We start from the raw sequence: 21081 nt of genomic DNA, 5'->3' as shown, positions 1-21081 counted from the left end.
CAGGAAAACTTCGTTCCCGAGTGGCAGCACCTGTGACCACGCTACTTCGTGAGCGTGTAGTCCCCGAGGAGGCCGGGTCTGGATATTTTACCCAGAGCGTTTCTTTACTGAGAACGGGGGAGAATCCTTTTCCGTGGAAAAATTTCAGTTCTGTGCTAACTTGGTAGCTGGCGTTAGTCGAACACCTGCTATGTGTTTGAGGAGCCCTTCTACCCGTTTTACATAGATTATATGAAATCCTTGCACTAACCGTCAGGTAGCTGTATTCTTATTCCCATTTTGCAGATGTGGGGACCGAGGGGCCTCACAACTCTGGAACTAGCCCGGGGGGGTCTCCAGCCCGCAACAGCTGGGGTCAGCTTGCTGGCAGCCTCCCTGGGAGTCTGGGAGCAGCTGGGAGTCTGCTGCCTCAGCGGTGCAAGGGATCGGGTCCCAAATTCATTTGCCAAACTGAGCCATAGTTATTTGCTTCTCTTTAGAACTTTCCCACTAAACTGTGAAATTAAATTGGGTGAAAGTGAAGCACATTGTACAGAAAAGTGCAGAAATCACATTTCAGTGAATTATTACAGTGTGGGCACCCTTGTATAACCGTTACTGAGTTTAAGAACAGAGCATGACCAGTACCCCAGAAGCTATCCGCTTTCCTCAGTCGCTGCCCGGCTCATCTTCCGAGGTGACTCCTTTCCTGAATTGTACCACCAAAGGTTAGTTTTGCCTATTTAGGAACTTTATGCAAATGGTATAATAAGTATGCACTCATAAAATGGGCCAGTGTGCAAACATTAAAAATAATGAAGTTTTATGTAATTTCATATGAAACACATCAGGACACAGGGCTAAGTCAAAGCAAAGAAAGCCAGACACAGTGTCCAGAATGTTACATGTGTGAGAGTCTCCAAAGAGTATATGAGGCAAGTTCAGGGCTCCTATGGGAAAGGGACCACTGGTAAATGTGGGTGAATGAAGGGAGAATTCTTTTTTTTTTTTACAATATATATATTTTTTGTATCAAATTGTGGTTTTTAAAAAAATATTTTAAAGATAATAGACTTTATTGCCCAGCAATTACAAGTACTCAAACATGTATTTTTTTCTACATAATTTATTGAGAGGTGATCAATGTTAAATAAAATACTAATTTTCATCATGTGTTTCAATTCATGGCTTTTTGACCAATTCTTCATTTTTCCTTCCAACTGCATGCCTCTAGGGAATGAATTTTGACCAGGATAGTTTGGGACTTGAATATTCATCTGCAGCTACCTATATGCTCCTTATGTGCAGTTGTGCTCCCAGTGGTTTTATCACAGTCGTCCTGTGAGCAGTTTCTGGAAAACATCAGGATGAGCTTCATTCATCTTCACCTCATAGGCTCTGTTGCACCCCGAGGAGCCCAGCGACAGGCCAGCAGATGCTGCTGCCCAGCCCACTTGGTGGACAGTGCCCCATGCACCCTCATCCTTTGGTAGCCTTGTGGAAAAGCGGTATTAAATTGTTTTTAACTTGTTCAGGTATATAATATTTTCCCCTCTTTTTTTTTTTTATTGTGGGAGAATACACACAATGTAAAATTTGCAGTCTTAACCATCTTTAAGTTGAGTGGTACTAAGTACACTCATAATGTTGTGCAACCACTACCATCATCCATCTCCAGAACTCTTTTTATCTTGTAAAACTGCAACTTTGTACTTATTAAACAGTAACTCCCATTTCCTCTCCCCTCAGGCCAGGGCAACCATTGTTCTACTTTGTTTCTATGCATTTGGATATCTAATGGAAGTGGAATCATATAATAGTTACCCTTTTGTGACTAGCTTATTCTATTGGACATGTCCTCAATATTCATCCATTTTGTAGCATGTGACAGGATTTCCTTTCTTTTTTCTTTTTTTTTTTTTTTAAGATTTTATTTATTTATCTGACAGAGAGAAACCACAAGTAGGCAGAGAGGCAGGCAGAGAGGCAGGAGAGAGAGAGGAGGAAGCAGGCTCCCTGCTGAGCAGAGAGCCCGATGTGGGGCTCCATCCCAGGATCCTGAGATCATGACCTGAGCCGAAGGCAGCGGCTTAACCCACTGAGCCACCCAGGCGCCCGATTTCCTTTCTTTTTAAGGCTGAATAACATTCTATTGTATGAATATACCACATTTTGCTTATTCATTCATCTTTTGATGGACCTTGGGTTGCTTCCACATCTTAGCTATTGGGAATAACACTGCTATGAACACAGGTGTGCAAATGCCTCTTTAAAACTCTGCTTTCAATTCTTTGGCACATATAGCCACATGTGGGCTTGCTAGATCATATGGTAATTCTATTTTTACTTTTTTAAGGAACAACCATGCTGTTTTCCATAGCAGCTGCACCATTTTATATTCCTAACAACAGCCCAAGAGGGTTCTAGTTTCTCCACAGTCTCATCAGCACTTGTTATTTTCTGGTTTTGTTTTTGTTTTTGTTTTTAGCAGCCAACATGGTGGGTTTAAGATGGTATCTCATCATCGTTTTGATTTGCATTGCTGTAATGATTTGTGATGTTGAGCATTTTTTCATGTGCTTATTGGCCATTTATATATCTTCTTTGGAGCAACGTCAATTCAAATCTTTTGTCAACTTCTGAATCAATTATTTGTTGTTGAGTTTTAGGAGCTCTCTACACATTCTGGATATTAATCCTTTATCAGATATTTGCAAATATTTCCCCCCATTCTGTGGATTGCCTTTTTACTCTGTTAATAGTGTCATCTGATGCACAAATTTTTTGCATTTTCAGGAAGCCTAATTTGTCTATCTTTGTTGTTGTTGCCTGTGTCTTTGGTTTCATATCTGAGAAATCATCACCAAATCCAATGTCCTGAAGCTTTTGTCCTATTTTATTTTTTAAAAATTTTTAAAAAGAGTATTTATTTATTTATTTATTAGAGAGGGAGAGAGAGAGAATGAGTGTGAGCGCTCATTTGCACATGAGCCGGGGGAGGGGCAGAGGGAAAGGCAGACTCCCTGTTGAGGAGAGCCCACCAAGGGCTGGATCCCAGGACCCTGAGATCATGACCTGAGCTGAAGTCAGATGCTTAACTGACTGAGCCACCCAGGCACCCCTTGCCCTGTTTTATTTTAAGGATTTTATAGTTTTAGTTCTTTTTTTAAATTGTTTTTTTTTTATTTGACAGACAGAGATCACAAGTAGGTAGAGAGGCAGGCAGAGAGAGAGAGAGGAGGAAGCAGGCTCCCTGCGGAGCAGAGAGCCCGATGCGGGGCTCCATCCCATGACCCTGGGATCATGACCTGAGCCGAAGGCAGAGGCTTTAACCCACTGAGCCACCCAGGTGTCCCAAGTTTTAGTTCTTATATTTAGGTCTTTTTACCCATTTTGAGTTTTTTGTATATTGTGTTGGGTAAGAGTCCAGCTTCATTCTTTTGCATGTGGATATTCAGTTTCCCCAGCACCACTTGTTGAAAAGACTGTCCTTTCCGCATTGAATGGTTTTGGCACTCTGGTCAAAAATCATTTGACCATATATGTGAGGGCTTATTTCTGGGCTCTCTATTCTAGTCTGCTGGTCTGTATGTCTGCCTTTAAGATATATTGCTTTTTAGGGCGCCTGGGTGGCTCAGTGGGTTAAGCCGCTGCCTTCGGCTCAGGTCATGATCTCAGGGTCCTGGGATCGAGTCCCGCGTCGGGCTCTCTGCTCAGCAGGGAGCCTGCTTCCCTCTCTCTCTCTCTCTCTCTGCCTGCCTCTCTGTCTACTTGTGATCTCTCTCTCTGTGAAATAAGTAAATAAAATCTTAAAAAAAAAAGATATATTGCTTTTTAAATGAAGTAAAAAAAGTGAAGTGAAAAAGTATCTGCATGACAAACAGCCAAGCATTTATGAAAGAAGTGCTTGGGTTCTGCTTGCAAAGAAACTCCATGAACCTGGGCAGCTGGGGCAACAGTGCTGAGGGAGGAGTGCCTGAAAGGGGCCCCCAAAATACATGTTAGCTATACAGCGAACCCAGCCACAGGGGCAGGATTATCAATTATTCCCTGAGATAACCAGGGATAAGAGGAAAAGCTCAGAAACCTTACTTTGGACAAGGAAAGGAACAAAAAGAAAGAAACACAGGGAGGGGCAGGAGAGAGTCATAAGGTGAGAGAATACCCCAAACCCGCAAGGCCCTCCATTCCCTCCTTGCTCCTTCTAGCTCCTCTCAGCATCTCCTCCATTTCTTACCCGAATGTTTCTCTAGCACTTAGAGTCCTTTGATCTTCTCAATGTCAGTATTTTCCTTATACCCACATTACTAATAAAGTAGCCAATGCAGGTCAGTTCTCAGCACACATGGAAGAACCATCAGATACGTCTTTGGGGACTTCCTGAGAGACAGAGAGAATGGAATGTTCTATGCCTCATGTCACTTCCTCATCCTTTCTACTACAGGCACCCATCTGAGGCCACCAATGATTAGAGAAAAATTAGTGATCAAACAAAACTATTAAGGAAACACTGTCAACTAAATTATCTCTGAAAATTGGATGAGTTCTTGCTGTAGCCTGAGTACTTCCCCTGAGTGTTGGATTTCCTTTTAAGATCTTATCTTATTATTACCTTGGGAACCTAGGGTGGAAGATTGGGGTGAACTGAAGAGTCAGATGCCTGGGTGTAATTTGCCATCTTCAAATCAGAACCTTATCATTCTGTTTCATTTTTGTATATCTCACAGGTGAAAGCATAGGGTCACCTTTTTATACATTGTATTTTCTTATACTCTGTGAAAATACAAATGACATATAGTAAACTGCAAACTGCATGTATATAAAGAAGGCAGTTTTGTGAGTTTTGACACATGTGAACACACCATGAAACCGTTTTCCCAATCAGGATAATGAAGATATCCATTGCCCTGCAGTTCGTCATGCACCTTGGTAATCCCTTCCTTTCCTCCCATTTCCACCCCTTTATCCTTGGACAAGCACTAGCCAGAACTTCCTGTACTATAGATTTATTGTCATTTTCTGGAATTTTCTATTGTATATGATTACACAGGCATAATACATTATTTATATATTTAAATATGTACAGTGAATTGTGATATAGTGACATTTTAAATTGTATGGAAATGGACTACATAAGTGGACTCATCTGTATGTATTTCTTTTGTGGTCTAACTCTTTCACTCAGCATATGTATTTTGAGATTGTTTCATGTTACTGCATGCAACATGTTTGTTACTTTTAAGTGTTTAGTAATTTTAATTATTATTTAACTTAATTTTAATTTTAATTTATTTATTTGACAGAGAGCCAGAGAGCAGAAGCAGGGGGAGCTATAGGCAGAGGGAGAGGGAGAAGCAGGCTTCCTGCTGAGCCAGGAGACTGATGTGGGTCTGGATCCCCTGGGATCATGACCTGAGCCAAAGGCAGACACTTAACTGACTGAGCCACCCAAGTGCCCCTATTTTATTATATTTTTTTAAGATTTTATTTTATTTTACTTTTTTTGACACAGAGGGAGAGAGAGTGAGAGAGCAAAAGGAGGGGGAGCGGCAGGCAGAGGGAGAGGGAGAAATGAGAAGCAGGCTTCCTAGAGCAGGGTGCCTGATTAGGGGCTTGATCCCAGGACCCTGGAATCATGAACTGAGCTGAAGGCAGATGCTTAACTGACTGAGCCACACAGGTGTCCCCTGAGCATTTATTCATGTACTCACTTATCATCCATATTTCTTCTTCAGTAAAGTGTCTTCAACTCTCAATACCATTTGTAAATTGGTTGTCTATTTATTATTATTATTTTTAAAAAGAGTTTACTTATTTGAGAGAGCACCAGAGAGCTCAAGTGGAGGGGAGAGGCAGAGGCAGGCTCCCTTGGAGCAGGGAGCCCAATGTGGGACTCCATCCCAGGATCCCAGGGTAATGACCTGAGCTGAAGGCAGGGGAGGAGCAGAGGGAGAGAGAGATTAAGCAGGCTCCACACCCAGCCGGGAGCCCCATGTGGGGCTCTACGTCACCACCCTGAGATCATGACCTGAGCTGCAATGAAGAGTCTGAGGCTTAACCAACTGAGCCACCCAGGTGCCCCTCCTTTTTCTTTTCTAATTCATATGCCTTACATTTCTTTTAATTGGCTTATTGCATGAGTGGACCTTTAGAACACTGTTGAATGAAAGTGGTGAGAATGACATTTTTGCACTGATCCTGAGATTAGGGAGACAGCATTTTGCTATGATATATGTTACTTTAGATTTTTTATAGATGTCTTTTATCAAACTGAGAAAAGTTCCCTTTATTATTTTTTTAAAAGATTTTATTTATTTGACAGAGAGATTGATCATAAGTAGGCAGAGAGGCAGGCAGAAAGAGAGGGGGAAGCAGGCCCCCTGCTGAGCAGAGCGCCAGAAGCGGGGCTCAATCCTAGGACCCTGAGATTATGACCTATGCCAGAGGCAAAGGCCCAACCCACTGAGCCATCCAGGCACCCCAGAGAAAGTTCCCTTTATTTTACATCAATGAGAGTTTTATCCTAAATGGATGTTAGATTTTGTCAAGTGATTTTTCTGCATCTAATGTGATGATCATATGATTTTTCTATTAATGTGATGAATTACAGTTATCTATTTTTGAATGTTCAAGCAAACTTGCATTCCTGGGATAAAACACACTTAGTTGTGGTATGTTACCCTTTGAAAAACACTGTTGGATTCAATTTGCTAAAATTTTGTTAAGAATTCTTACGTCGGGTGCCTGGGTGGCTCAGTGGGTTAAAGCCTCTGCCTTCGGCTCGGGTCATGATCCCAGGGTCCTGGGATGGAGCCCCACCTTGGGCTCTCTGCTTGGCAGGGAGCCTGCTTCCTCCTCTCTCTCTCTCCCTGCCTCTCTGCCTACTTGCGATCTCTGTCAAATAAATAAATAAAATCTTAAAAAAAAAAAAAGAATTCTTACATCTTTTAGGTGACTGGGTGACTCAGTCAGTTAAGCGTCTGCTTTTGGCTCAGGTCATGATCCTAGGGTCCTGGGATCGAGCCCCACGTTGGGCTCCCTGCTCAGTGGGGATCTCTCTCAAATAAGTAAATAAATCTTTAGAAAAAAGTTTCTTGCATCTTTTATGAAAGATATGGGCCTGTAGTTTTCTTTTATTATAATATCTTTGTCTGGTTTGGTATCAGGATAATGCTGGTCTCACAGAATGAATTAAGAAGTATTTCCTCAGTTTCAACTTTTCAGAAGTTTGTATAGAGTTGATGGTATTTATGCCTTAAATATTGGTAGAGTTAACCAGTGAAGCCATCTGGACTTTGAGTTTTCTTTATGGGAAAGTTTCTACCCACAAATTCAGTTTCTTTAATATAGAGATTTAGGTTATTTATTTTTTCTCTTTTTAAAAAAATATTTTATTTATTTATCTGACAAAGAGAGACACAGTGAGAGAGGGAACACAAGGAGAGGGAGTGGGAGAGGGAGAAGCAGGCAGCCCTATAAGGGGCTTGATCCCAGGACCCTGGGATCATGACCTGAGCCAAAGGCAGATGCTTAATGACTGAGCCACCCAGGTGCCCCTATTTATTTTTCTTGAGCAAGTTCTGTTTGTATCTTTCAAGGACTCTGTGCGTTTTATCTAACTTGTAGAATCTATTGGCAAAATGTTGTTCATAATATAATGTCATTTTCCTTTAACATCTGTAGTATCTGTAGTGATGTCTACTCTCTCGTTCCTGATATTGGTAATGGTTGTCTTCTGTCTTTTCCCCCTCATCTGTCTGGCAAGAGGTTTATCTATTTTATTGATTTTCTCAAAGAACCAGCTTTTGGTTTCATTGTTTTTTTTTGTTTTTTTGTTTTTTGTTTTTGTTTTTGTTTTTTTTTTTTTTGCATTATTAAAAGAACAATAGGGGCACCTGGGTGGCTCAATCAGTGAAGTTCCTGCCTTCAGCTCAGGTCATGATCTCAGAGTCCTGGGATTGAGCCCCACATCGGGTTCCCTGCTCAGCAAGGAGTCGGTTATCGTTTCCCTCTCCCTCTGCTCCTCCACCCTGTTCATGCTTTCTTTCTCTCCTAAATAAATGAATAAAAAAAAATCTTTAAAAAAGGTAACAATAGGGGCGCCTGGGTGGCTCAGTGGGTTAAAGCCTCTGCTTTCGGCTCAGGTCATGATTCCAGGGTCTCTGCTCAGCAGGGAGCCTGCTTCCCCCTCTCTCTCTGCCTGCCTCTCTGCCTACTTGTGATCTCTCTCTGTCAAATAAATACATAAAATCTTTTTAAAAAAAAGGTAACAATAACAACAATAAACAAAGAAGAATGTGTGACAGAGACATATGTGGTCTGTGGAGCCCAAAATATTTTGTATTTGGCTTTTTATAGAAAAAGTTTATTGACTCCTCCTCTAGACCCGGATGACTGCATAATTATAGATGTTTTCCCTTCATGCCTAGATTCTCAACAAATCCACCTGGAAATAAGAGAAATGAGGCAGAAAAAGTCTAATGATCACTTAAAGGTAAGTGCTATAGTGTGCACTTAGGTTGCAAAACAGCCTGAATTCTGTTCCTCTGGTGATGTGAACCGATGCAAGGGAAGGGAAGGGGTAAATGGGAAAGGAGGTGGTGAAGATTCCGGGAATAGGATTCACTGGGATTCAGCAGTGGCCTGAAGAATGTTAAGGGGACTTATCTGGCCTCTTTTTTCATCAGCAGTAAAATGAAGGTGATGCTGGTATAGTCCCCACAGGAACAATGGAGGTGGGCAAGGTGCCCCGACTTGGGGATGTGGGGGAAAACTGAACAGAGAGGATTTGTGCATGGACTGGGTGTATGGTGAGAGAGAAAAGGAGGAGTCTAGGATGAATCCTGGATTTTGGCCTGAGTACATGTAGGACGGATTTGTTGCTGAGATGGGGAAAGTAACAGGAGTGGGCAGTGGGAATCAAGATTTAGGTGGTTATGCATCTTGAGTTTGAAGTTAGCCTATTTCCCATTGCCTTGGTTTCTACTAACCGTCAGCATTGTATGGAGACTCCCTGGTAAAAGGCCCCTAGAAGACTCCATTTCCACCTCACACCTAGCCCACACTCAGCCCTTTCCAAGGTTTTGCTCCACTGGAGCTTCACCCATCTCTTTTCTCATGTCTTTTCTACCTCTGGGGATTTTTTCCCCATCTATCAAGACACATTTTCATGTCCACACATAGGGTAGGTTTATTCTTTCTGGAGATTTTAGACCATTTTGGACTGCTGTGATTTTTCACTACAAAGGCAAGTGGCAGAAGTGAGGGAGTCAGTACCTGGAGTTAGTATTTATTTTTCTATTTACTGATAATTTGAAGTTGGACATTTTCTCTTTTGGTTATGCTGAGGGTGTGAGTCTTGTGTTGTTTTATATGTTGGTTTTGTTGTTCTGTGTTTTGTTTTTGTGAAGATTTTTTTTTTTAAAGATTTTATTTATTTGACAGACAGAGATCACAAGAAGGCAGAGAGGCAGGCAGAGAGAGAGAGAGGAGGAAGCAGGCTCCCTGCTGAGCAGAGAACCCGATGTGGGGCTCAATCCCAGGACCCCAGGATCATGACCCAAGCCGAAGGCGGAGGCTTTAACCCACTGAGCCACCCAGGTGCCCCTTGTGAAGATATTTTAGAGAAGTAATTTTCATGGGGCTGCCATTACCTAATGTTATGGACTGAATTGTATCCCCTTTCCTAAATTTATGTTGATATCCTCGCCCATGGTACCTAAGAATGTGGCTTTATTTGGGCCATCTTTACAGAGGCAATCAAATTAGAATGAAGTTATCAGGGTGGGTCCTAAGCCCGTATGACTTGTATCATTCTAAGAAGAGGAAATTTGGACACATATACATGTGGAGGAAAGAGAATGTGAGGATGGAGTGTGAAGACAACTATTTACAAGCCAAGAGGAGAGGCCTCAGTAAGAACCAATCCTGCTGACACCTTGATCTTGGACTTCTAGCCTCCAGAAGTACGAAACAATAGATGGCTATTATTTAAGCGCTCCTTCCCTCATTTTGTTGTGCTTTTTTTATGGCAGTCCCCACAAACTAATGCTGAGTCACTCAGAATTCTGCTGTATAACTTTTTGTGTAACTTTTTGTCCCCTAAAGACCTCTTTAGTCCCAGACTTCATATAGTGCATGGGCTTAAAGGCTAAAGGGCAGGGCTGGCTGCATAATTTGTGGGATCCAGTGCAAAATAAAAATGCAAGAAAAAATGTGCAGTTAAAGGTGCTAAAATATAAAGACTTTTCCTTTAAAAATAGTTTAATATTGGGACACCTGGGTGGCTCAGTCAGTTAAGTGTCTGCCTTCAGCTCAGGTTATGATCCCAAGGTCCGGGGATCGAGTCTTGGATCAAGTCTTGTATTGGGCTCCCTGCTCATCAGGGATCCTACTTCTCTTTCTGCTCGCTGTTTCCCCTGCTTGTGCTCTCTCTGTCTCTGACAAATGAATAAACAAAATCTTAAAGGAACGTTTAATATTTATAAAACATAATAGTCCCCTATTAGCAGTGATACACATGTGACAACATCAATTTATACTTCTGTTTGTATTTTCAGAGTTATAATCATAATATATATATTTTAGATTTTATTTATTTATTTGAGAGAAGGAGTGAGAGCGAGAGCGAGCATGTGCATGAGTTGGGGATGGGGAGAAGGAAAAGCAGATTCCCTGTTGAGCATGGAGCCTGATGTGGGACTCCATCTCAGGACCCTGGGATCATGACCTGAGCCACAGACAGTTAACTGACTGAGCCACCCAGGTGCCCTAGAGTTAGAATCATACATAATACATATGTAATACAATAAATAACAATACTTTCCTAATGTGATATCTTGATTTACCATAAGATTTTTCTGGCTACCCTAGCTGATTTATTTACATTTTTGTGTGTGTATGCGTGTGTGTGCTTTTATTTTTTTTTTTTTTCATTTTTTTTTTAAAGATTGTATTTATTTATTTGACAGACAGATCACAAGTAGACAGAGAGGCAGGCAGAGGGAGAGGGAGAAGCAGGCTCCCCGCCAAGTGGAGAGCCCGATGCGGGGCTCGATCCCAGGACCCCGGGATCATGACCTGAGCTGAAGGCAGAGGCTTTAACCCACCGAGCCACCCAGGCGCCCCCGTGTGTGTGCTTTTAAAGTAATCTCCATATCCGACATGGGGCTCAAACTCACAACCCCAAGATCAAGAGTCACATGTTCCACTGACTGAGCCAGCCAGGTGGCCCTCACTTAAGCTGATGAAGTTGATTTTTCTGTCATGTACAACTTAAGAGTCCTGGTTAATATCCTACCATCTTTAGGCTACAGTGCACAGAGGATGGAGGAAGGCACTTCAGAGCCAAAGGGAGTGGGTGGAAAGCCCATTTCCTTAGGGTGGCCAGTGGCCCCTGTCCTCAGACACCAGGCCCTCCCCCAATCCCCTGTAGAACTGCCCCTCCACCTTGCTTCTTGGTGTGACTTCACAGATCTCCTGGTTCCGCAGTATCCTGGAGCTCGAGGCCATTATGGCTGAAGGATTTCAGGAGATATACAAACAATGGCAAAGAAGAGAGGAGCTGAGACACTCTTCTTTGTTCTCTTCCTGGACTATTGGCAAGGTACAGAGCTCTGCCCTCTCAAAGGTCCTGTCACAAGTGTAGTATGGCAGATACCCAAGTAAGAGACTCGCTGTGAACCTAATTAGGCAGGGATAGTGTCCTCCTCCAGGTGGAATGGTGAACACAGGATTTCTCTCCACCTCTACCTTCCTTACCTCCTGAATTTATCATAGGACTTCTTGCTCAGAAGCAGGTAACTTTAACATTTTTCCTGACTGAAGCTTTCTCAAAAGACCTCTGTGGGAGGGTAGCCCGTAGGCACCAAGCTTATAAAAATTTTCAAACATATACAAAAGTAGAAAGATTAGTATGAACCTCTATGCACTAATTAGGCCAATCTTGTTTCATCTATCCCCTCATATAAACACACACACACACACACACACACACACACACAAATGCACACACACATTTAAAAAAAAATAGCTTTATTGAGATATAATTCACATAACATAAAATTCACCCTTTTAAATAAATACTTCAGTGCTTTTTAGTATATTCACAGAGTTGTGAATCACCATTGCTTAATTTAATTTAATTTATTTTTAAAAAGATTTTATTTAGGGGAACCTGCGTGGCTCAGTGGGTTAAAGCCTCTGCCTTCAGCTCAGGTCATGATCCCAGGGCCCTGAAATCGAGCCCTGCATCGGGCTCTCTGCTCGGTGGGGAGCCTGCTTCCCTTCCTCTCTCTCTGTCTGCCCCTCTGTCTACTTGTGATCTCTGTCAAATAAATAAATAAAATCTTAAAAAAAAAAGAATTTATTTATTTATTTGCCAGAAAGAGAGAGAGAGAGAGAGAGAAAGAGTGAGCACAAGCAGGGAGAGCAGCAGGCAGAGGGAGAAGCAGACTCTACGCTGAGCAAGGAGCCCAACGTGGAGCTTGACCCCAGGACCCTGGGATCATGACCTGAGCCGAAGGCAGATGCTCAGCTGACTGAGCCACCCGGGCATCCCAACACTGCTTAATTTTAGAACATTTTCATCACTCCAGAAGTATTGTCACACTCACCAGCTTCCATGCCCCATTCCTTCTTTCCCAAGGCCCTAGCAACCACTCACGTGCTGACTGCTCTATAGATTTGTCTCCTCTGGATATTTCGTATATGGAGTCACACAGCGTGTGATCTTCTGTGACTGGCTTCTTTTGTGTAATAGGTTTCATGGTTCAGTCACACTGTAGCCTGTTTCAGTATTTCTTTTTTTTTTATTTTTTAAAGATTTTATTTATTTATTTGACAGAGATTACAAGTAGGCAGAGAGGCAGTCAGAGAGAGGAGGAAGCAGGCTCCCTGCTGAGCAGAGAGCCCGACGCGGGGCTCGATCCCAGGACCCTGGGATCATGACCCGAGCCGAAGACAGAGGCCTCAACCCACTGAGCCACCCAGGCACCCCTGTGTCAGTATTTCAATTCTTTCTGTGGCCGGACAATATTCCCTTGCATGCCTATGCCGCAGTTGGGTCATTTCCACTTTTTAGCCATCTGAATAATGCTGTTGTGAATATTTTAGGAACATAGATTTTTCGAAGTGAACACTAGATTTACATCCTCTATTTTAGGGTTTTACTGCGTTTGGAACTACTTTTGATATTTACTAAACTAATTGGCTGATAGCATTCTGGCAAATTCTTATAAAGATACTGGGCCTGTGGAGCAAAGCAAAAAGGACAAGAGGTAACGTCATACAAATTGTCCATTAGGGGTGACATCAGGAAAAGGGGGGAATGTGACTACTCTTTATCAGGGCACTTTAAAAACCAAAGTGTTTTTGGGAACAAATGTTTTATTGCTTGGGCTTACTTCCACTGCCACTGTATTGATTTTTTTTTTTTAAAGATTTTATTTATTTGACAGAGATCACAAGTAGGCAGAGAGGCAGGCAGAGAGAGAGAGAGGGGGGAAGCAGGCTCCCTGCTGAGCAGAGAGACCAATGCAGGGCTCGATCCCAGGACCTTGAGATGATGACCTGAGCTGAAGGCAGAGGCTTTAGCCCACGAGCCACCCAGGCAGGTGCCCGCCCCCCCCCCCCCCCCCCGTATTGATTCTTAATGATTCACTAATGTCTCAGCAAAAGAGAACTTTTTATTTCTTTCGTTTACCAAAGAGCCATCAGACCTGGAAGCGATGTCTATGTACTATTAACTACCTCATTGCCAATTTTTGTGTAGAGCTGAAAGCCTCCATGAGCACACATTACCAATGGCTATGCAGATTTTCTGCCAGGAAACCAGGTGAGAATCAGCATTGCCACTGGTTGTAAGAAGTTCAGATTCTTCCAGATACTTTATGAATGCTGGGGCACTCAGTGGGTGGGTGCTATGGCCCTAACAACACTTCATTAGGGGATAGGTGTCTCTTCCTTGGTGGTTTTCTTAATCCCCTGGGGCCGCAGAAAGGACTGGCCTTGACCTGTCACAGCATCCATAAAGAGAAAGCCTGAAAATATAGTTAAAAATATGAGTTGCTGTAGTTTTTTTTTTAGCACAGTTAATCCATATCCTTGACGTGGCCATGTGAGTGTCGGCAGTTTTGAAATCAGTCCATGGCATCCTAGGGGAGACTCTTGACCCAGTCCTCTTCCATTTATACCTTCCTTTGTTTATTCCTCAGTGACAACATCAGGAATTCCTTGTGCTTATCAAACAGGTCAGGTAGGCATGGCCTGAGGCCCTCTGAATCCCCTCCAAACATAGACCCTTGTGTGGATTAGTGCAGCGTACGCAGTAGGGTTGTTTCCTGTCCTCCCAAACAAGAAGGCATCCCATTTCCAAGATGGTCAAAGTCATGGCTTGTTGGCATTGTTTCCTATGGAGGGGAAAGTGCTTGTTGAGTGTGTCCATGGTGTTTGCTCCCCTCCAAAACTGAGCACCGAGCACAGCCATGCTTGGATCCAGTGTCCCTTCTTGCTGGTCATCGTAGTTCCTAACACTGGTGTGTGATAAGGGGAGAGCATGTTTCCATCCACAGATGACATCAGCAAATTTCATCTCAGCCCCTCCTCACAGGCCTCTTGTGGTTGGCGCCTTTTCTACCATTCTCAGATGGGAAAACCAAGTCCCTCAGAACTTCACTGCCCGAGATCACAAGGCACTCAGAGGGTGGACTAGAACCCAAGTTCGGTGCTCTTCCTCCTAGAGCAGGTAAAGTGTGTGATGCTTCTCTGGAAACACCATGTAAAAAAGTAGAGATTTAAAAAGATTTCATGTTGGTCCAATGAATGATTTAATCACAGCTAAGGTTTATTTTCTCCACAGGTTCAAATACTGAATTTTCATCAAGTTCAAAAAATATGGATGAAGGTTTGGCTAAAATATTTGGTAAGTACCTCCCTAGTGTGAAGCTACCATACTGTTTGAAAGAGTCTCACCCCTCTCCAGGGTCATCTCTCAGCTAACCCAATGTTTTGATGGGAGGGAAAGTGTTGGCGTTGAGGCTGCAGCAAGTTCTTTCAAGTGTCAGAGTCCCAGGAAATTAGGAAAGTATGGAAGGTAACCACTTGGCAAGGATTCCGGTCCTCAGAGAGGGCTCCGTGCAGCAGAGCAGGGCTACCACATGGGAATTATTTCAGGTGCTGAGCCGGACCCCACCCTAGACCAGCAGCATCACATCTGCCTGATGAGGGACCCGGGAGATTCCTGTAGCAGTGGATGGTGAGGCCTGAGGCTGAGATAAACCTTCTCCCCAGGTCATCAGCCCTAGCTGAGCACGAGGATCCCCTGGAGAGATTGTTAAAAAGAGACAGACAAACAGCTCCTCCTCCCTTCTTTCTCACCCCAGTGATCAAATTCCTTCATGTGGGATGATCCTGCCCTGGGACTTTTTGCCCAGAGAAAGCTCTCGTCTCTGGTGGTGTGTGTGGGTCAGGGGTAGACACTGAGAGTTAAATCTGGTCTGAGAAAGAGCTCTCAGTAGTGTGAGCACTGATGCTTCCCTCTGGGTTAGGACCTGTTGGATGTTCTGATTGCAGAACTATGCCCGCCAGTCTTGCTTGGAAGGGCCGTCTCTCTATATGGGACATCTCTACATGCCCCATGTTGGGAATTCTGGGTTTGTCCTTCCTCCACGTGTGCTATTAAAGAGGCTTCAGGGGACCTGCACTGAGTGTCTGGCTGGTTGCATGGTGGGTAGTTACCATGACTGAATGAGTGAAGGGATGCAGATAGCTCTTGCAGCCACCTTACTGTGCTGGGAATTCTCACTTGGGAATCAGAGACTTTTATCCTCCTTGCAGAAGCCCCATGTCTCTGAATCCCACCCCACATGTGTGGAAGGGGAGTGAGTGAGTGTGAAGGTGGGTGTCTGGTTTGGGGTTTGGGAGGATCCCATTATACCCCAAAGGCCTATTGACCTGCCCAGCACCATGTCAGTGTTGGCCTTGGCATTGGGGGCCCACCAATAAACTTTCCAGGTTTTCTCTGAGCAACAATTCAGGATCTTGTAGGTCAGCACATCTGTCATGGAAAGGGCTGGTAATGAGAACTCATCATTTTACTAGTAATTCTTTTAGCTGATTTTTGGGTGTTGCTATTGTAAGCACCTATTTTATCAAGTGAGTAGACTACCCACCGATGTAACAACAACCCTTAAAAAAGGACTCTGTATAAATATGATATCAATGGAATTTTGATTATTTTCTGTGGCTTAGCAAAGTAAACCTAGAAGAAAAATGAAACCGTTGTCCCCCAGGGAGAAATAGACACTGCCTTTAAAAAAGAAGGAGGGGGGGACGCCTGGGTGGCTCAGTTGGTTGGACGACTGCCTTCGGCTCAGGTCATGATCCCGGGGTCCCGGGATCGAGTCTCACATCAGGCTCCCAGCTCCATGGGGAGTCTGCTTCTCCCTCTGACCTTCTCCTCACTCATGCTCTCTCTCACTGTCTCTCTCTCAAATAAATAAATAAAATATTAAAAAAAAAAAGAAGGAGGGGTACCTAGGTGGCTCAATCAGTTAAGTGTCCAATTCTTGGTTTTGGCTCAGGTCATGATCTCAAGGTTGTGAGATCAAGCCCCACCTCAGGCTTCATGTTCAGTGGGGAGTCTGCTTTGAGATTCTCTTTCTCCCTTTCCCCCCCTCCACTCATGCTCTCTCTCTCTAAATAAACAGATAAAATCTTTTAAAAAATAAAATACAAATAAAAGGAGAAATTAATATATTTCAAAAAATAGAACTATGAAAAAGTACTAATAGTTTTATAAAGGAAGAGTTTTCTGAACTTACAGAATCTGTTATCTGTAAATGCTGAGTCCTTTCTTCCCCTGCCACTAGCCTCCACCCAATTTTTGTAGGTATAGTTTTCATATACAACATTTTTTTCCCAAAGATTTTATTTATGTATTTGACAGAGAAAGATCACAAGTAGGTAGAGAGGGGAAGCAGGCTCCCTGCTGAGCAGAGAACACGATGTGGGGCTCGATCCCAAGACCTTGAGATGATGACCTGAGCTGAAGGCAGAGGCTTAGCCCACTGAGCCACCCAGGCGCCCCCGTATACAGCATTTGTAAGTGAATTTTGAAACCCTCTGAGGAGAGCCTTGCCCTTTGGCTTTGTCATGTCGTGGCAGTCCTGACGTGATGTGGAATTCCCTGGGTCAGCCCCTCCCTCACTCCTGGGATCTTGGTGGGGACTGTCACCAGTCTGCAGCAGTCCTCCCAAGACTACCTCAAAGCCTTTTCATGATGCTTGCAGCTCATTGTCCCTAGTCCCAAGTTTCCCGCATGTCACGTACTGACCCATCAGGGCTGCCGAGATCACGGTGAGCACCAGTGTGTAGGTGAAGGGAGTCGACTGACACCTGACATCTACACACAGGAGTGATTTTTGAGGTGTAAACATCATGGTCAACTGGATTCAGAACTCAGCCTTACCTGGCAGGACCCTCTCCCTCTTCTCAGTCTGCTTAGCTTAGTGCCTGCCTTCTGGCTTTCTTAGGCTGAGTTGGTTTTCCTCTCCTGTCTGCTCTGTCCCTTGTCTAATTGCTCTGTGCAACTGTGTCACTGTGTTTGCTTGTGTCTGTGTGTACTTCTGCCTCTCCCACATGTCTGGATGGCTCAGGGTTGCAGACCAGGCAGTGTGTTTCCATCTGCTTTGTTTTTGTCTTCTTTAAAATATTTAACCATTCAGCACCGACAATGTATGTCAACTGTTATACAGAGTTTCTTTGTACAATTTGGGTTCCAAATGTTTATTTTGGTCCTGTTATTTGAAGTTGACAGTATGATATGATTCACAGTGATACCACCTTATGTACCCCTCCCCACATTTATTGAGACATAATTGACATATAACACTGTGTAAGTTTAAGGTGTAAACATGGTGATTTGATACACATTATATAATGCAAAATGAAGAACATCACAGTGTTAACCTAATTTCCTCCATCATGCCCTGCGATTATTTCTTCTTTATGCTGAGAACATTTAAGATCTACTATCTTAGCACCTTCCAAGTATGTAATACAGTATCATGAACTATAATCACAATGTTGTACATTGTATACCCAGAACTTACTCATCTTGTAACTGGAACTTTGTAACGTGATCAGTATCTCCCCATTTCCCCCAACCCTGATCCCTGGCAATCACTATTCTATTTTCTGTTTCTATGAGTTTAGTTTTTTTAGATTTTATATAGAAGTGAGATCATACAGTATTTGTATTTCTCTGTCTGACTTATTTCATTCAGCATAATGCCCTCAAGGTCTGTTTATATTGTTGCAAAAGACAGGGTTTCGTTCTTTCTCATGGCTGAATAGTATTATGTAATGTATTATATAAAATTATGTAATATATATCATCACCTTTTCTTTCCATTCATTCATTGATGGACACTTAGATTGCTTTTACATCTTGGTTATTGTGAATAATGCTGAAGTGAACATAGGAATGGAGATAATTTCCTCAAGAGCCTGTGTGCAGTTCCTTTGGATATATACCCACAGGTGGGACTGCTGGGTCATATGGTAGTTCTATTTTTAATTTAAATTTTTAAAATTTTAATTAATTTGTTATATATATAATTTATATATAATAAATAATTATATATATATAATTTATTTTTAATTTTAATTGTTCCCTTGGAGCCCATAAAATTGACATTTCTACCAACAGTGCATAAGGGTCCCCTTTCCTTCACATCCTCATGAACACTTATTTCTTGTCTTTTTGATGACAGCCATTCTCACAGGTATAAGAATGTGGTTTTGATTTGTATTTCCCTGATGATAAGTGATGTTGACACCATTTCAAGTATCTGTTGGCCATTTAAAAAAATGTTTTATTTATTTATATGACAGAGAGGTCACAAGTAGGCAGAGAGGCAGGCAGAGAAAGAGGGGGAAGCAGGCTCCCTGCTGAGCAAAGAGCCTGACGCAGGGCTCAATTCCAGGACCCTGAGATCATGACCTGAGCCAAAGGCAGAGGGTTAACCCACTGAGCCACCCAGGCACCTGGCCATTTTCATGTCTTCTCTAGAATAGTATCTAATTCCTCTGCCCATTTAAAAGTCAGATTGTTTGGTTTTGTGCTATTGAGTTGTATGAGTTCTTTATGTATTTTGGATATTAGCCCCTTATCAGATATATGATTTGGAAATATTTTCTTCCGTTCTGTAGGTTGCTTTTCATTTTGTTGATTGTTTCTTTCACTGTACAAAAAAAAGCTTTGTAGTCTAATGTAGTCCCACTTGTTTATTCTTGCTTTTGTTTCCTGTGCTTTTGATATCATATCTAAAAAATTGTTGCCAAGAACTGTAGGAAACAAACTGAATATTGCTGGAGGGGAGGTGTGGAGGGGGATGGGGTAATTGGGTGTTGGGCATTAAAGAGGGCATTTGAAGTAACAAGCACTACGTGTTGTATGCAACTGATGAATCACTAAATTCCACCTCTGAAACTAATGACACAGTGTATGTTAATTAAATTGAATTTATGCATTTATTTTTTTTAAAGATTTTATTTATTTACTTATTTGAGAGAGAGAGTGGGTACATGAGTGGGGGAGGGGCGGAAGGAGAAGAGAGAGAATTTCAAGCAGAGATTCTCCCCAACTGAGTGCAGAGCCGGATATGGGGCTTGATCTCACGACTCTGAGATCATGACCTGGGTTGGAATCAAGAGTCAGATAATCAGCAGCTGAGCCACCCAGGCTTCCCTTAATTGAATTTGAATAAAAAAATTAAAAAAAAAAGACAAATGTCAGGGAACTTTTCCCTACAATTTCTTCTAGGAGTTTTGTGGCTTCCATTATTAAGTCATTAATCCATTCTGAGTCATTTTTTGTGAGTGGTGTACTACAGTGGTCCACTTTCACTCTTCTGCCTGTGGTTATTCAGATTTCTCAACACCATTTATCAAAGAGACTCTCTTTTCCCCATTGAGTATTCTTGGCTCCCGTGTCAAATGTGAGTTGACTTTATATGCAAGGTTTATTCTTGGGCTCTCAGTTTTGTTCCATTAGTCTATGTGTCTGTTTTTGTGCCATACAGTTTTTATGCTGTGATTGCTATTGCTTTGTAGTATAGTTTGAAATCAGGAAGTGTGGTGCCTCCAGCTTTGTTACTTTCTCAGGATTCCTTAAGCTATTCTGGATCTTCTGTGGTTCCAAATGAATTTTAGGGTTTTTAAAAAATTTCTGTGGAAAATGCCATTGGGATTTTATTTATTTATAGCAAGAACATGAGCGCAGGGTGTAGGGGCAGAGGGAGAGGGAGAGATAGAATCTTAAGCAGGCTCCACCCAGCTCAGAGCCTGATGGCAGGCAGATGTCACAATGTTGAGATCATGACCTGAGCCAGAATTAAGATTTGGATGCCTAACTGACTGAACCACCCAGGTGCCCCCAATCTCAATTTTTCAGAAATGATTTAGATAGGCCAAAATCTCCTTCCCCAGACAAGGCATTTTAGAGCTTAAAGTTATATATCCATTGCATTTGTATCATTTATTCACTGAATTCATAGACTAGTTCTGGTGCTTATAGAGTAGATATATCAATCGTGGACTGCTGATATTAACATGCCTTTCTCGCTTCACTTGAGATGAAATTCTACAACAAGTGTTTTCCAAAGTTCCATTTGATGAAACAAGAACAGCAGGAAAGTCAATTACAAAGAGAGAAGTGAAAGAAAGCAAGTATATGTCTTCAAAATTATAAGTGCATGTTTATAAAGGTCTATGTATTGTATCGTTTGTACTACCCTATCATTTTAGCATTCTTAACCCAGGTATGTAGGGGCAAAACCTAACTGAGATGTGGAAGAAAAAATTATCTGATATACTCTTTATAACCTTCTACCGACTATGGAGGTCTGTGGCCTAAAGTATAAATAGCACGGTATTGCAGGGTGATCTCTGAAGGTCAGAGTTCACGTGTCAGGCAGGTTCTCTCACTCTGGAGGCTGTTCAGAGGATACAAACCGGATTTGCAAGTGGTGCTCACTGTCCTTGGTAACACTTGCTGTGAGTAGTGTAAGGACTTTCTAGTCAACAGTACTTTATAGTTCA

At 42.5% G+C, this 21081-nt stretch overlaps 1 protein-coding gene across 1 annotated transcript in view; it reads left to right on the top strand.

The window, feature by feature from the left end:
- Positions 1–1084: 1084 nt before the first annotated feature.
- The window catches only part of C9H2orf92 (chromosome 9 C2orf92 homolog), a 44231-nt gene continuing 24234 nt past the window's right edge, over positions 1085–21081 (top strand). The window contains exons 1-5 of the mRNA XM_047746300.1: positions 1085–1514; positions 8409–8473; positions 14575–14722; positions 14837–14899; positions 20616–20705. Coding sequence (XP_047602256.1) covers positions 1415–1514; positions 8409–8473; positions 14575–14722; positions 14837–14899; positions 20616–20705 — 466 coding nt within the window. The 5' untranslated portion in view covers positions 1085–1414. The remainder of the gene's footprint in view (positions 1515–8408; positions 8474–14574; positions 14723–14836; positions 14900–20615; positions 20706–21081) is intronic.

This window comes from Lutra lutra, chromosome 9, assembly GCF_902655055.1.
Source record: "Lutra lutra chromosome 9, mLutLut1.2, whole genome shotgun sequence".
Taxonomy (NCBI): Eukaryota; Metazoa; Chordata; class Mammalia; order Carnivora; family Mustelidae; genus Lutra; species Lutra lutra.
Note: the sequence above shows the minus strand (reverse complement) of the source record. Positions and strands in the feature narration are given on the sequence as shown.